The 17,730-nt window shown below is 49.0% G+C and overlaps 1 protein-coding gene across 3 annotated transcripts in view; it reads right to left on the bottom strand.

Annotated features, from left to right (window-relative positions):
- Positions 1-13,154, bottom strand: part of LOC126643540 (sphingosine-1-phosphate transporter SPNS2-like) — a 122,759-nt gene extending 109,605 nt beyond the window's left edge. For 2 of the 3 annotated variants that reach the window (XR_007629763.1, XM_050321964.1), the window contains exon 1: positions 12,727-13,154. Coding sequence is in view for 2 of the 3 variants with exons in the window: in XM_050321964.1 (XP_050177921.1) it covers positions 12,727-13,021 (295 nt within the window). In the remaining variant the exon portion in view is untranslated. The remainder of the gene's footprint in view (positions 1-12,726) is intronic. The other variant, XM_050321963.1, reaches the window with a different exon arrangement.
- Positions 13,155-17,730: the final 4,576 nt, after the last annotated feature.

The following is a 17,730-nucleotide window of genomic DNA, read 5'->3' as shown; positions in this document are numbered from 1 at the left end:
AATAACAATAAAATCGCACCACAGCATCTTTAAAGCCGTGCCTGTTCACTGGGATAATTACTCTAACAGCCCATCCAAGCACGGCCTCTCGGCCCCTGCCTCCAATGGAGAGACCAAAACCTGAAGGAGGAGGAGGAAACAGCCCATCTGCTGAACACAATGTGAGGAAACGTGAGGTGAACATTCCTCACCGCTGCAAGATGAACGTTCCCACCCCAGCACAAAGAAAGGCTTCGGATTTCATATATTTCCCATTGTTTGAGCTTGCTTGTACATAAGCAACTCCATTTAGCAATCACCTACAGGAGAGACTGAGCAGCTAAAAAGGTTATCATGTTTTTTAACAAGGCAAGAGCAGGAGCAACAAGGGAGGCTGCCCCCTGCTCAGTTCCACCAGTGTTCTCCAGCTCCAGCAGGGATCCCCCCTTCCCTGGGTACTGTCACCTCTAACACCCACCAGCGAGAGAGGCATCATCCACTGCCCAAATGGAAATTATCCATCACATGCAAGTTATCCATCACGGGAAAATTACCCATGGCGGTGAGGGGGCTGCAGCAACGAACCCCAAAGCAAACCAAACTCCTCAGTTTGCTGCTTATCTCAGCTGGGCTTTGATAAAGCTCCCCTGCACAATGCTGTCCCAGCAATCTTCAGTGCCAGAAAGAGAGTGGACACCAAAGAGCTCTGGATGGAAGCAAGTCAGTACTTTGGAGTGGAAAGTGTTTAAATGAGATGGCTTCACGAGATAAGGAGACAGCCTGTAGGCAGTGATGGAGGCAGTGGTTTCAGAGCTGGTGTGGCTCCAAGGGACTGGGCAGACAGTGAGGAGCACAGAGGAAGGGCTCAGGCAGCCCTGGCAAGTCTCACAGCCCGGGGGCTGCCCCTCCACCCTGCCCAGGGTGCAGCTGCTCGGGCAGGAGGGGCTGGCACGGAGGAGAAGGGCAGCAGCCCTGTACCCCAGAGAGGGCACGATGCCCAAGGAGCTGAATAGCAACAGCAAGAAAGGCTTTACCAACCTTCAAAGAGAAATCTGCAGCGTTGCACAAGTGGCTGCCACAGCTCCAATGACACAGCAGCCTCACAGCTATCACTGCCCAGCAATTGCTGGTGTTTTGGGCTGCTGCCTTTATGTGTTTAACAGACCCCTCCTAACACTGCCTGTTCCAGCTCCCACTCCATGCTCTGAAAGCTCTCTGCCACTGGCCCCCCTACAAACATAACGCAGAGCGTTTGTGGACAAAGACAAGCTTTAGAGGACTGGCAAGGAATTAAAGTGTCCTTAAAACTATTAATGGGGGTAGCGGGAACAGGGAAGGCTCATCAGCACGGGCTGCTGGCACACGAGTCCCAGCAGCGGCAGGTGCACACCGCGGAACGCCTGTGCGCGTCGGGGAGGGACAATCCAAACACAGCAGCGCTTCTGCTCTGCGGCTGTGCTGATGCCTCGTCTGATCACACGCGAGTCAGAGCCTGGGAGAGGGAGGGAGAGAGAGAGGGGAGCGCAGGGAAGGAGCCAGGACCCCCAAGGGCACCCGTGTGGAACGGCGCGATGACAGGGACAGTGCGACACGGCTCGGGCTCCGGGACACGCAGGGAGAGACTCGCTCTGCCCTCGGCAAAGCACGGAGCGGCTCCGGCTGGAGGGACGCTATTCGGGATTGAAAGGGAAAACAATCCCTTAAAGGGCAGCAGGGTCTGGGGTTGGGGTGAGCACCACACACACGCACTGATGCTCTGTCCACAACACCTGTGGGTCCTCGCCCTGCCAGCTCCCCACCGGCCGAGGCTTTCACTGCCCGGCCTTTTAACAACTGCCAAGAGACTTTTCCAACCAGAACCTGTAGCCTAAAATTATCCAAAGTGTGCTCTTGCTTCCCTCTAGCCCCGAAATCTCAGAGAAGCTCCCAGGGACTGTTCCTTTAAAAGACAGAACAATTCAGTCTCTATTGCATTCTGCCCAAAAAAAAAAAAAAAAATCCCCAAACCAAAAAAAACAAAAAAACCCACCCCAGAGTCTAGATCAGCTCCTCCAGACTAAGCCCAGGAATATCACTGAAGAAGAAAAATTTCTCCTGTTGAGACATTTAGATACATTATATTTTTAAATCTACCTTAAAACTGTCATGACACTACCTACCGGGGTCTAAATTATACTTTCAAAATTATATGTATTAATATCCAAAGTGTGTAATTACAAAGGAGCTCATTTATTTTAGAAACACCACACTTATAAACCTATTTTTTAAAAATAGAAACTTCCTGCATGGCTGCAAGATCTGCATTTTGGGTCTCCTGCCTTCATGACTCAACACCAGCAGAGGCAACTGGAGTCCACATGTTTGAATGGAAGCTGCAAACAGGGATCTTCTATATTATGTCAAAGGCATTGATTAAAAAAAAAATAAAAATTAAAAAACCCCTTGCTCCTGCAGAATAAAGAAACCCCTGAAAACAGTGGGAAAACTGTGCTGTTAAAATTTTTCCTTCTCAAGGGCTTCTTTCACTAAAGCAGAAGTTTTATTTTGTTTGAAGCTACCCAGGAAACTGAAGCACTGAAAAATAGCGGGTTTTGCCAGCTGAAAGTGTGATTAATTGAATTTACAAACAGCTTAATTATCAGATCAGTGATTTAAATCTACTAACCAGGGATGGGCACACCGTGGCTGAGCCTGCCTGTTGTTTTCTGGCAGTCTCTGGCAGGGGCTGAACATCTCTGACTGCCTGGACAAAGCCACTGCTGGGCTCCTGCTGAACACACAAACCTCCTGCTGCAGGTGGGAATGGCCCAGGAAATCTCTCCCACTCAGGACTGGAGCTGTTGGTGCTTCATCTGCGCGAGTCTGAGCGAATAAACCCAAACTTCATCAGGTTACAAAGCCCAGTAATTCCTAAATGGGGGCGAACACATTTCCCATTCACACAGAAAATGGTACAAATAGAGCTTGACTAAATATTTAAATCAAGAATGTTAACTCTGATTCAGATTGTATTACATGTGCTTACAGACAGAAAGCTCTCTCCAGCCACTCACATAACTCCTGTTTTTATTCAAACATCAGCTCCACTGCTAATTTATTCCTGTTAAGTGGCTTTCAGCAATGCAAGTGATTTAAATGCACACTTGTGAGGCAAATGTAAGCTTGCAGTGAGGTGCAGTTTGACATTTAAACCATCACATATTTTTGAACATAATAGGACTACAGGAGCATTAATGATTTTGAGCCTAAACAGAAGTTTTAAAAGCCCAATGAAATGCAGAGGAGAAGTGATTTACTTCTCTCTTCTTCAGTTACTGCTGCAACCCTCTTGATCCTCAGTCCAAATACCTGAAAATTTTGGTAGCTTTGTAATAACTTAAAGTATCCCCACTGCACTTCTAAATTGCTGATAAAAATGTGCTTTAATGCCCTGTGCACCTCAGCACACCTTTAGGAAACAGGTAGTTCTAACTCTACTTGAAAAGGTGTTTTAGCTCCTAAGAGCCCCCCCCCCTTCTCCAGTGCCCCCAACCCCAGGGGCTTAAAACTGTGACCCAAAACTTAAGTCCTGAAAGGTCTACCCATGAGTGTTAAACCACCTATAAACAGTGCACTGCCTTCCAGAGCTGGTCACACACCTCACCTTCCGAAGTAACTGAGCAACACCCATTTATGCCAAGCTGGAATTTGCCAACAGGCAAGAGGTGCAAATCTCCACCATCTAAAAACACCTGTTTTATGAAGGGAATAGCAAGTGACACTAAACTTTAGCAGTTCTACCGAGACCCTGCCATAATGGAATAGGCAAGCAGTGACAGGGGCTCTCAGTGGGGGTTGAGGGATTCCTGATGCAGTCTCTGTGCAGGCCCAGATGAACAAAAGCACCAGGATTTCTCTCACTTAGAGGGGGAAAAAAAAAATTATCTTCCATCCCCTTAATACCAGTTGGGAATAAAACCCCACACAAAACACCACATCTCCATTGATCATCAGACGCTCAGGAACCTCGGCACAGCGTTGTTGCAGTCAAAAATCAATGAGTAAAAGCCACCACCGTGGGATTTCCTGTATTTTTTTTTAATAGGAAAGTCATCATGGAGAGATCAGTGTTCACCTTTCCAAGCACTGTTACTCAGGTACACCTTGTTTGGGTACTTTTGACTTACAAATTCCTGAAAAACTGCAAAGAAAACAAAACAAAAAGCCTCATATCCTAATGCTACCACATGAAATCATTGTTTTGTCCTCCCTCTCCTCCTCCCCATGAGAGGAGGAAATAACACATCCAAGACGGAGCTGATCAGGAGCTGTCAGTTTTAATCAGAGCACTGGAGCTGTCACTCACCAGTGGCCCTTGGGTATTTTGTTTCCTGAATATACAGAAGATTGTTATCCTGAAAGTTAGTCAGCATTTCAGGCTGCCAGACGGAAATAACAAGACTATTAGAAATGCTTCAGCATCTGAGTTCTAATGGCCCAGACACCAACACAGGCAATGACCCCTCTTTATGAGCCACGCTGGTGCAATAGAAATAATTTCTCCTTATTGCACAGTTTTGCACAGTTGGTATTTATTAATAGTGTTGCAATTCCATATTAATTACTATTTAGCACCGACAGCATGCTTGAAACTGCACAAAATTAGTGCCTGGCCCAAGGCACTAAAGCAGCCCTGATTCAGAGTCTCATAACCAACATTTCATACCCCAACCTGCTCCAGGACCAAAGCCTGGACAGCAGTGGCACTTGGGCAGCTGATGTCACATCAGAGCATTTCCCCCGTGCCAATCCACAGTGGCTCTGGCTGGGATAGAGTTCACAAGCACAAGTGAGCTGGAGAAAACCAACTGGCAATGCAAACATGAAAATCCAGTGTCTTGAGGAAAATGATGAGGAAGGAAATCCTGTCAGTCTCACATTGACAAGTGAAAAGTCTCGCTGTAGAGGAACACAGCAAGAGCACACAGGAATTGTGGACTCCCCAAACCACCCTCCTGCTGGCAAAGCTGGACTGAAGCAACTACCTAAGCCAGGATAAATGCAAAACACCCAAGGTCATCGCCACCACACAGGCACTAAACACAAAATGCACAAGGTGACAGGAAGAAAGAAGTGAAAATTGCAAATCAACAACAGGCCAGGACCTCCCCCCTTCCAGCTCCGAACTGCTCTGCTGGCAAACCCTCCCGAAGGATCTCTGGAAGCAGAATGTGCAGACAGCTCAGACCAGCAAATCCCAGCACAGGCAGGGACTCAGAGTCAACCTGCAGGCAGGTTGGAGTCGGGCCCTGCAGGTCTCACAGAAACACGAGGCCCTTTGCCACTGTCAGCTCTTGTTTGCCAGGTCCCAGGCCTGGCATCCTAACACAGTAATGACAGGTTTGTAACACAAATGCAGAAAATGGGAAGCTTCTGAAACAAATAATTAACTGTGATCTGTTATTTACATAATTATTGGCAGAAGGCTGAACAAGGAGTAAGATGGATTACTGCAGTTTTGGTTCAGAGCAGCCTTAAAATATAATAATAATAATAATAAAAAAAAATCATCACATGCCAAGGCTGAAAGGATTTTCATTCCAGCACAGGGTTCTCTCACTCTGCCAGCCAAGCTCCAAGCTGCTACTGCAGCTATTCCATGGATAAACCCTGGGCTTTTCCCTCTGCTCTTCTGTTCTGGCCACCAGCAGAAGCATAAGAAAGGGATTTAAAAAACCCTAAAAACAAAGAAGCAAACAGAGAAACTCCATAGGAGACAATACTGTTCACCAACAACATAACCCTGGTGCATTCAGATTTCTGAAGCCTGAATTTAGGTCTGGCAAGGCATTTAGCTGAGTTTTTCTTCTGTATTTCCTCTCCCTTCTCTTCAGTTAAAAGTGGTCTACCATTTCAGTTGTGGCAGGAGATCAGCAGTTCTGGAGAAGGTTGATTGATATTTATTCCCTAAAAAAACAGAAGTATGGAATAGTAGGAGCTCCTGCACTGCTCCTATGATGTGCTCCACTGCTGTCCAGAGAAATCAGCCTGGCAGAAGGACTCAGTTCCTTCCTCTGTCACCCCCGATCCCACACGTTCTCACTCTCCTCATTATTTATACACTGTTGTAAAACCAGGAGGGTGGAAATTACTGCTCCCTCCCTTTCACTTCCTTTCCCTGCAACCCTACAAGAAAGAGCTGGGTTACATCAGACAGAAACACCCACAGAATAACAAGGAAAACAGATGTGCCAAGACAAAAAGGTGCACGAGGTGCCTGCTGTGCTCACCAGCTCTATGGTGAGCACTCGTCCAGCCCAGGAAGAGCAGGGTGAGCTGTTCTACAGCACCATCCTCAGAGTGGGGCTCCAACAGTTAAGGACTCGGAAGGAATGGTTTGGTTTGGGGGGTTGTGGTTTGGTTTGGGTTGTCTGAGTGGTTTCTTTTCATTTATTTTGCCTGTACCTGTCTCAGATTTGCCTCTTGCCTTTCAGACCAAGAATTTCAGACCAGTTCCCTGAAAATGCAGTTCTCAAGAGATGGCCATGCCCAACTTCTCTGGAAGCCAGGAGGTGTTGTTCACCTGACTTCCACCTCTCTGGGCTCTGGGCCCAAGCCCCTTTTGCTCAGCTCCTGTTGACTTCATTGTCCCCACAGGCACTTCACAGGTCCTTCATAGAACTCATTTGGAGCACACACGATTTTCTTCCAGAACACTCAGCACCCTGCATCCACAGGGCCAATTTCCACAAAACTCTCTCAGCCAGAAGGGCATCATCCTCCATTATCCATTTCCAGCAGACATCTCCCTCCTTTGTTTTTATGAAGCTCACGGTGCTTGGGAGATGCTGTCTGCAGACACTTGCTGGAAGCTGCCCTTCCCTCTAATCCCTCCTCACCCTTTGGCTGTGCTGCCCACAAAATAACTCCTATCTGCTCATCTCCCAGAGCCCCTCAGTAACCAGTGCTGCCTCTTGTCCCTTCAGACTCTCCCATCCCTGGCCTGCAGCTCTCCAGTATCTCAGAGATGTGGATCAGAAGTCCCTTGGGTGCACCACCTGCTTCAGTAGAAGCTGCACAGCCATGTCCTGGTCTGTCAAACACATCAAGCAATGATGATGCAAACAAGCAACAACTCAGCAGGAGTTCTGATCTCCAAATTTCCGATTTGCTGTCTGTAAAATAAAATTCCCCATTGAATGTCCTGAGTAGGTACCAGGAGCTTTTAGCAACAGTTAAAGGAACCTCAGGACCTTTACAAACTTTGTTTCATTCAGACAGTGTTACAGTACCTTTCCATCACAGGTTCCTCAGCGCTTGAAAGCCCAGGCAAGAGCTATGGGATGCCACATTAGGGGAAAATTCACCAGTTTTTAACAACATCTGCTAATCTTTGTAACCCACCACGCTCCCTGACCAGCAGCTCATTTGCTTCTGATGAAAATAAAGACTAAATATTTTTACTTGTTCCTATTAATTATACTAGTTGGCTGATGGAATTTAACCCTATTCCAGCTTGGTATGGTATTTGAAGAGTCCTGAAGGAATGATTACAGAATTCCCACACTTTTGACCACAAAGCTTCTGATACCGACAGTCGTGGAGATCAAGGGACTAATAAGATCATCACATTACTCTTAAGAACACACTCAATATTTATGAGGATCTTAACTCCATGTAATAAGGGCCACAATCACTGGCTGTGATGGCTTGGATGCTCTGGGGATAAAATTAATCAACATGCATGAAAGAGGATCTCGGAGTCAAACAGGAAAATCTGCACATAATAACAAAGATAGGCACTATCTGGCAAAGCTGCAGCACAAGGAAGGGAAAAATACCATGATTAAACATAATAAGACCTCACTTGAAATGTAAAGTACTCTGGAACAAATTCTGCCAGCTCACTGAAGAACTGGAAAACAGGAAGGAGCAGACTCTGCAGTGAAGCCCATCCCAAAGGGAAAGCACAGCAGTAGGGAATTAGATGCTGCTTCCCAGTCCCCTCATGGTGCTGCTGAGCACTTTTTATCACCTGCTTTTGAGGTGCAGCAGGTTCAGTCCTAAATTCTGCTCCCACTGCAGGACCTGCTGAATTTGGAGCCAGTCACAGGCACCTGTTGTGCAAGTGAAACACTGCCATCCTTCCACAGGCTTTCCCATGGTGGCACTGCTGCCCAAGTGCATTCTGTCAATACTATTTTCTGATATTTTCCAACGTTACAGTCCTTCCACAGCTGAGATTAGCTCAACAAGAGACAGAAGAATGGTGAGCTTGCACTGCCACTTCATGGGTTCCTCCCTGCAGCTGTAAGCACTGAGCACAGTCTTGCTGAAAGGGGAGAAGGGGCTCTCCTTATCCCATTCCATGTGGGATCTCAGGCTGCATGAAGCTCACTCAGGGGGAAACACGCTCTCAGGTGATGTGTTCCTATCACAAACACAAGTTCACAAGTAAAAAGAAGCAGTTTTGGCTCATAGCCTCTTGAATGTCTTTGCACTTGGGAGTTAGTGCTGAACCCTTCCTAACCCTTCAGCTGGAGCTCGTACTGCATAGTTTGAAACTCGACTTTCAACTTGCAGCGATCATTTGCATGCATGTACCTTCAAAGAATGGCATCGGATTTGCAACTCCGTGTTGTAATGAGAGGCTAATTAACACAAATATGGCTTATTAGCAAGTTGCAGACACTTAAAGGACGAACCCAGCAGGCCAGAGCCTGTGACGTCCTGTGTGACAGGGCTGGAGAACCTCAGGGGTGAGCTGATACCAGCCAAGGCTGTGCCACCAACTCCAGCACCACAGGCAGATGGCTCCACAGCTCGCTTTCCCCTTCTGCAGTGGGATAGTGAGACTCATTTACTTTGCTGGGTAGTCCTCCAGCTTAATTAAATCGTTACCTTTAAATTAAAGGCACTACAGAAATGCCAGGAAGTAGCGTCTGAATTAGAAGGTGGAGGTGACACCCTAATGAAGCAACAGTGTTTTCATCGTCAACAGCAAAAGGTCACCCGTGGAATAATTGTGAAACCGCATTCCAAGCTTCTGAGGGGAAGATGACTTTTCCCAAAACTTCATTAAGGAGGAAGAGACGTCCCAGCATCGCCAGGTGGCTGAAATGCTGCAGGTTCACAGGCAAACCTGCAGTGGTTTCACTGCTGCTTGTTCTCCCTTGCCCTCACCCTTCGCTTTCCCAACAGCAGCAAAAATATCACAGCTCTTGAAAGAATGCTTTTTCCACAGGCAACTGTTTTCAGGATGATCACAGACCTATTAAGAAAATTGCAGGGGATCATTTCCCTTCATGTTGGTAATGCTCAGCACAGTTTTCAGTCTTTCCTTTCCAAGAGCCACAGTGGAGGCCCTCCCTCTTTTTGTCTGGGACAGCTCCTCCCAAATATCATTATATTTTAACATACTCCACATACAGTATAAATTCCCAACTCTGGGTAAAAATAAGGACATGACTGAAATATCCACTACTACAGTGCAGGCTTTTTATTTTTAAAGTCCTGGAATAAACTTAAACCATAAGAAACAGGCCAGTCCTTGGTGGAGGCCCAGTTTCACCATGTATTCCCAAAAAAGCTGCAACTTAAAAGAGTCAGGTGTGAAACTGCACCCAAGTTCTGTCCCAGATGCCAAAAGTCACATCCCATCCTAAATTCATCCAGTCCATAGTGAGGAGTCATTAAACCAAACCCAGGAAAACTGGCAGCCACTTCCTTGTGGGCTGCACCTGCAAAAAGGCCACCCAAGAACAACTCATTATACACAATGTCCTTGTGCCAGAGTATCAGCACCACAAAACACCACAGTTGCTGTTCACTTCTGAGCAATGCAAAAGCTTTTCTTTTTAAGTAAAGCAAGACATGCTATAGCAGAGGTCAGCCCAGTTCTTTCTATTACATAAGATGCTCTTGCATTGACTGGAGATGCATTACCCAGCTTCTGTGTGGAGATGTTAAAAAACAGTGGAAGATACTCAGGGAACTACATTTGGAACAAATAACTCTCTATATGATCTTTTTTCCTAGTGACTAAACATATACTAAATATATACTTGCATACCTTTGTTATATATATATATATACACACACACACACTAAATATATACTTTTTCTTATACTTGCATTTATTTTTAGAAGGCCAAAACCACTGCACTCAAGTTCTCAGGTAAGAGAAGTTGTACTTGTAGTACTGTGCCCACACAACTGGATTCTCTGTTTGCTTTTATCTGTCTGTCAGCTGCCTACTAATTGCTTTTGAGGCCACTGACCTGCTTTTGACTAAATTTGACGGCAGGAAGAAGTCCCAAAGCTCCCAACACTTCCATTTAAAAAAAAAAAAAAAGGTTGGGTAGAGGCAAGACTCTCGTAAGGCAAGAAGAGAAAGGTTAATCACAAAGGTCAACTCCTATTTGACGTCAGAGAACCCACAGGAGGGATCACCCTAGAGACACAAATCCTCAGGAACCAGTTTCCATTTGGTACTGATGCTCTTCTAACACTTGTTTCAAATAGAGCTGGAACCAGAAATTAACTCCAGTTCTCACAACAGTTCACTGGCCTCAGGTAAATCATCACTTCTGATGCTACTTCCCCTGCCATAATGTGGCTGGTGTTAAAATCCCTTATTACGTTGCTGCAACAATTCATATTTGAAATGTACTTTGAAGGTCTGGAGAGTTGTATTCACTAATTATTACCTGTCTTGAGACATGAGCTGAATATTCAAAGTGCCAGCTTGATTCATCTGCAAATGCACATCACATAAGCATGTGGTATGCACCAGGACTCAAAATACAAAAGCAAAGATTGCTTTCAGAGAAGACTTTATAATCAAGTCAGTTTTGAGCTCAAAACATATAATTTTTATTACCACAGCTCTCCCATTAGACTGGATTTAAATTATCCCATGTTTGGGATTAGCGCTTTATAATAAACACCAGTTCGAAAAGTAAATACCAATTGACAGAAGACAAAAAGGCCATGCAAAGTTTGATTCTGTCCCCAGAGGCAAGTCTGATGTCTGAGATCTCAAACCTTTGATAGCAGGCCGGGTGCTAACAGATAAGATCCACAGGGCAGTTACTGAGCACTGCAAGGGCAGAGTTTACCCTGCCAATACTGGCAGTCGCAGCGCTGGGGCTGGCAATGCCACACTGCAGCAGCCAGGCATTTTCATCTTCTGCTTGGTCAGGCACTTTCCAGCCTTCCCAGAAAAGATGCTGCTTTCGGTTCTTGCAGGCGGAACAATCAGATGACAGAGGTCTTGCTGAAGGTGCTACAGCAAAGAGATGAACTAGGTAGTGATTTATGGGGCTTTTTTAAGCATGCACGAGGGGGAAATAGCTTCCCAAAGAGGAAACTTTCCGTGCATTAAAGGAAAATGGTGCTTTGTAGTAAAACTCTCTGCTAGAGAGGTTCCTATTTGAGGGCAAGGGAGCAAACTACAATTTCCTTCAATAATAACAGGTTAACCTTGTATCTTCAAGCTTCCTCCTGGAGCAGGCTGACTACCAGCCGAGCACTCAGTACCTCCCAATACTGGCCTTTACATTTCCTGAAGGAGCAAGCCCTGTCTGCAAATAATAATAATACTACTACAAAAAGCCACAACAGTGCCAGCTAAATTTTCCTTCTAATCCTCCCCATCTCCCTACTCCAGACAAAACAAATACAACCTGGCCAACTTATTCTGACAACAGGGACTAGATTTATGTCCCTTGCACTCTATCACTGCCCTACAAACATACATTATTTTAATGCAGCATAAACAAATATCTGATTTGCTTAATGCCACATCGAGTCCTAGTGATTAAAACATATATATGCATAGAGCAAAATTTATACATGCCCAAACCCCTTTATAAGCTCTGAAGATAAAATTATCAGTATTGCCAAACACAGAATATGCATTATATTCTAATGACATGAGACAGTTGATTACCAACAAGCCTACTTCGTTTCTAATCAGGGAAAGTTTAGTGATGATCTCCTTCCCTGCTGGGAAGAAACGAACGAGGAGTCCTCTCTAGGGATGGCACAGTAAACATCCCAATGCACATTTATTTCGGAGCTGAGCCTCATAGTAGTAGTACCCACCGAGGCACACAGCGCTTCACGCAGTGCTGCTCGTCACGCATCCCTCAGCGCATGATTTTAAAGTGTTTACCTCCAGAAAACCGAGCTTTGCAAAGTGCACTGCAGCTGCCTGGCGGCTCCTCCCGCGCCCGCTCCCGCCAGCTCTGCTGTCACCTGCCCGGGAGTTCTGCAGGGAAGGGACCCTCCTTGGCACAGGGCTGAAGGACAGCCGGGTTGTTCCAGGCGCTCCGCAGAAACAAAGCGGAGAGCGATCTGCCTCGCTGCGGTTTTCACCCCCGAACACACACACACACACAGAGACACACTCGCATCCCCGTTTCGCACAGCCCGTGTGTCCCCGCGGCCGCACCTGTCACGCTGTGCCGGGATCGATAACGCGTCTGCCACCGCCCCCCGAACCTCCCCGAGCACCCTCTGCCCGCCGCCGCTCCCTCCCGAACCCCGCCGGCTCCGCCACCCAGCCCGCACGAACAAAGGACTCTCCCCTTATTTTCGATAAAATTCGCACAAACTAGAGAACAATACCGGAGGGGCCGCACAATGGGCACCGCATCCCTCCCGCCGTCCCCGCTCCATCCCCGCCGCTCCCCCCGCGCCGGGACAGCCCCGGGCACGGCGGCGGCCGCCCCCGGGGACGGGCAGGGCGGGGGCTGCGCTCACCTGCCACCGTGTACCGGTCCAGGTAGTTGAGCACGTTGCCCACGCTGAGGATGCCGGCGGCCGCCACCCGGGCCCGGCCGAGGCTCGGCGCCTTGCGGAGGGCGGCGGGGCGGTCGGGGTGCTTGCCGCCCGCCGGCGGGTTCATCCTGCCCGACAGGGTCTGCACCTCGCCCTCGGCGCCCCGGCCGCAGCAGCCCCGCTCGCCGTCCTCCTCCTCCTCCTCGTCGCCGGCTCGCAGCCGCCCGCCGCAGCCCGGGCTGCTGCCGGAGGAGCCGTCGCTTTCCAGGCACATCATGGGCTGCGGGAGGGGGATCTCGGCGCGCGGGGCGAGTGAGTGACTGAGTGACGGGCGGAGGGACAGACCGACGGACACCGGAGCGCTCAGCGCCGCATCCCCGCGGCCGCCCCGAGCCTGCCCGGGACCGGCCGCCTCTGACAGCGCGGGCGGGGCGGGGCCGGGGGTGGGGCCCAGGGCAGGCTCCGCCCGCCGCCCCCGCCCCGCCCGCCGCGAGTGCCCCGCCCCGCCGGCCCCGAGGGGTCCGTCAGACCCGCCCCGGGCGGCACCGCGGGGCGGCTCCTGGGCCGGGCACAGACCGACCCTTTGGGGGTCTCCTCAGTCCGCCTCAGCGCGGCCCCTCAGCCTGGTTCGGGAGGGGTTCTCAGCTGTGTTCAGACCGGCCCCGACAGTGTCCTCTCAGCCGGCCGCAGCCGTCCACAGACCGGCCCTTAAGAAGGTCCCCTCAGGGCGGTTCTTCAGCCGCCCCTCAGCCCCCCACAGACCGGTCCTTACGTGGGTCCCTCAGCCCGCCTCAGACTAGGCATGAGGAGGTCCCCGCAGCCCGCCTGAGGGCGGCCCCTCTCAGCTCCTCTCTCAGCCCGCCCCAGCTGCCCTGAGGGGGGTCCGTTCCCCCGCCTCTGGACGGCCCCTCAGCCCGGTCCTGAGAGGATTCCCCCTCAGGTCACCTCAGACCAGCCACGAAGGTGGTTCTTCAGCAGCCTCAGCCCGGCCCCAAAGGGAGTTCCCTCCTCAGGTCACCTCAGACCAGCCATTAAGGCAGTTCCTCAGGACCTCAGCACGGCCATGAGGGGATCCCCCCCTCAGCTCACCTCAGACCAGCCATGAAGGCGGTTCCTCAGCTCCTCAGCCGAGCCATGACAGGGTCCCCACATTCTGCCTCAGCCTGGCTTCAGGTGGTCCCTTCAGACCTGCCACGAGGGGTTCCCCTTCAGCCTGTCTCAGACCAGCCAGGAAGGCAGTTCCTCAGCTCACCTCAGCCCGGCTCTGAGGGCATCCCCCTCAGCTCACCTCAGCCCGGCTCTGAGGGCATCCCCCCTCAGCTCACCTCAGCCCGGCTCTGAGGGCATCCCCCTCAGCTCACCTCAGCCCGGCTCTGAGGGCATCCCCCCTCAGCTCACCTCAGCCCGGCTCTGAGGGCATCCTCCCTCAGCTCACCTCAGCCCACTCCCTTCAGCCCGGGAGCGGCCGGGTCTTGCCTGCCCAGCGTCACCAGCACAGTGCGACCAAGTAATGACTTCCCTTCATCTACCTTTATTATTCTACGGCGCTGCACAGCAGGCTTCAAACACACCGATGGGCAGAACTGTGTAGTTACCTGGAAAAAAACAAAAACTCTCCTTGCCTACTCTGAGCGCCCAGAGCTGTCTCCAGGCACAGGGGCTGTCAGGGAAGGGATGATTTAAGGCAGGGCAAGGGCTCCCTGGAATGTGCCACCAACCTGGCAGCTCCCTGCCTGGCCCCAGACGATTTTCCTATTGCACAGAAGTGGCTTCAGGAACAACACACATCTTCAAAGGAAGTAAAATTGCTCCAGAGTTCCCCCCACTGCAAACAGTTCCATCCCGCTCCCTATAAAGTTCCACCTTTGAGCTAAGAACGGCCAAGAGACTTTTCATTTCAAAAGGAGGAGTCTTCAAAGAGATAAAAGTGTTCACAACCAGAGTGGCTCCAGCCTGTCGTACCTGTCGTAAAACTACAAAAGGTAACTAAAAACAGAGAAATAAAACGATTGCTGGAGAGCCAACGCGCTCTTGTCCGAGAACAGCACGTTAGGATTTCGGATTTCTCTCAGTCTGTTGATCTTACCTAAGAAAATGTGTCATGATTAAAGCCTTTGTCTCCGGGATACACATTTAAACAAACCCCCATCGCCTTCCTCTGAGGAACGTGGAGCTCTCCCAGCACAGCCCGTGTGTGTGCTCAGCATACCTGGCTGTGCCACACCCTGCCAGCGATGACACCAGGGACAGACTATGCCAGAAATCTGGAGAGATACGACCAAGGGAACCCCTAGGGTGCTGCCGGGGGTAAAAGGGCACTTTTTGATGAGTCAGCAGCAATTCAGGGCTGTTTGAGCAAGGCCACTGAGGAAAGGAGCAAACACCCTTCCTAGTGACGTGTGACACTCCCTAGTGGTGAGTGACATTTTATTGCTGAGAGTGGGTCTGCACAGACGTTCCAGAGTTCATTTCAGTGACAGAAACAACATATCTGGATTAATGATAATGTTCAGGTTGACTTGTTGAAGTCTAGGGGAATAATTCTTTACTCCACAGCAGCATCTGCAGTTCAGATGTGACTGACTGTGTGGGAGAGGTTACGCTGGCAAAGCTGCTTATTCAGATCCCCACTAATTCCATTATTCTAGGGGTGTATGTGATTTGGTCAAGTGACAGTGCTCAGAGTATTACATAGCCCAAAAGGAAACCCAAACCCAAACCAAAACAAAAACTCAACAGAAAACAGTAGAATTAAAAAGAAGGAAAGGGAAAAATGAGAAAAAAAATTAAGGAAAGGGGGAAAAGGAGCAAAATGGCTTTACAGGGACCACCCAACTTGCCCAGCAGTGGAGGCAAAACTCACATGTTCTTTAAGCCAGACATATCAGGCATTAAACAGGGCTGAACTGCAGGTTCAAGGAGCTCCCCAGAGCCCAGCCAAAGTGTCCAGGAGCCCTCAGATACACATGGTCTGAGGCACTGTCTGTTCTGCTCTTATTTTTTTCACTGCAAGGGCTACCCCTGGGCTCTGCACACAGAGAGCAATGTTCAGAAGATGTTAATGAGATTGAAAGGCAAGGCAGAATTAAAGACCTTAGTCTTATGGATCAAGTGGTTCTCCTGAAAGCAGCTAAGAAAGCAGAGTTTTCTTGGGGAACTGAAGTTTAATTTAATTTCTTTCCCTTTAACCAGTACCAGGCACAAAAACAGAGGTGGCACTGAAGCCAGGGCGGTTTACTGTATGTTAAATTAACTGCCTAAGAAGGCTGAGGAGTGACTTCTCCAAGTCCCTTTGATCCAGCAAAAACCCCAAAAAAAAAACCATCCCAAACACCAACTTAAGGTCAGTCCATACGCTCCAGAGTTCGGGCAGGCTTCTGATGGCCCCTGAAGATGGAGCAATGCAGGACTGAGGTCGCACGAGCATCCTTTTATTTCTGACACAGGGAGGAGTTTCAGCTCAGAGACATCCACAGACACAGCACAAAGAGGCACAGTGAGTTACAGGGACACACAGGGTCTTGCAGCCAACCCTTACACCTTCAACTGTACACGGAAAACACAAACACAGCAGATGCCAGTGCATCCATGTAATGAGATTTATATAAAGGAAAAGCAGAGGGAACTGGAAAAAACGTGACAGAATTGTCTTTAGTGGCAGGATGAATCATATGACTGAACTGCTAAAATCACTGGTTACCACCTCTTAAGAGGAACAGTGTGGATTGTAGCTCAGAGACATTGCTGGGTTTGGCTGTTACAGGTTGTTGAGAGGCAATTTGATTACAGTGTGCAAGTTCTAACATGGGGAGAAAAATGCCAGTTTTAAGAGCTCTAATCAAGAGAGGAAAGGCATAGCAAGAACCAGAACAATGGCTGAGACTTGGAGTAAGAAAAATCCTAATGAATCATCTGGTTCACATTTGTTACAGAGTGATTATCCCCTGGAACAAAATGCTAAAGAAGGGGTGTATTCTCTACCCCTCTATCTCCTTCAATCCAGGTTGATTGCCTTTCTAGAAGGTGCATTATTGAATTCAACACGAGCTGCTGCACTCCCTGCAGAGAGAATGGGGTGTAATTTCATGAGACAGGAGGTCAGGCTGGGTGGGTTAAAGTCCCAAACCTGAAGAGACGAGTTCTTACTCTGCTTACCAAGCACACGACGTTTTCTGCACCCACTTCATTTGCTAGATTGATCTGAGCCCCTGGGAAAGCACATTACACCAAGCTGGTCTTGAAATGGTGGTTACAAAAGAGGAGTGTCCCCACAGCCCTGGTGATGAAGGTGGATGGCATCTTCCCAGGCACTGGGGATGCTGTGTCTGCCAAAAGCCAGGAAGCTCCCTCACACTGGCACCACCATCAGGAGGTGTGTGGATACAATGCAAAGCAAATCTGAACCTAGGTAGCTCATCCTTCTGCTTCTTCCAGGTTAAGCAGGTCATCTCTGCTCCTGAAGGAGCTCTGACCAGTCTCTGCACATTCCAGCTCACAGGCATTAGAAGGGCTAAGAGAATCAGCAGCCTTCCTGCAGAGAAGTGACACAGCCTTGTGCGTGTCCCTGAAACCCCTCAGCCCACACCCCGTCACTGTCTGGTCCCAGTGGCCACAAACACAATGCACTGTGTGGGTGACACCAAAGGACAGCAGGCACAGGTCCTTAACCAGGCTCTGCTGAGGGAACTTGCTGCATATTCAGTGAGGAAGGAGCACACTCAGTTGTTAGTGGCCCTGCTCTCTCCCAGTGCAGTCAACAGAGCTTATCCCTTCAGGGATTATTTTCTTCCTTTCATTATTTTGTTAGTGTCTTAAAAGCTTGAAAATGTTTATTTTAGTTTATCCTAGTCTGCACTTATTGATTTTCCCTCGCCTCCAGAGTTCTAGAGAGGGTCAGTGTGAGCAGAAACGCTGCTGGTTGACAACAGCTATAACTTACCTTGGAGCAAACAAACCCACATTTGCCAGTGCACCAATATTCCAGTG

The sequence above is a fragment of the Myiozetetes cayanensis genome, unplaced genomic scaffold, assembly GCF_022539395.1.
Source record: "Myiozetetes cayanensis isolate MyiCay16 unplaced genomic scaffold, myiCay2020 scf27, whole genome shotgun sequence".
Taxonomy (NCBI): Eukaryota; Metazoa; Chordata; class Aves; order Passeriformes; family Tyrannidae; genus Myiozetetes; species Myiozetetes cayanensis.
This window is presented reverse-complemented; position numbering and strand designations above follow the sequence as displayed.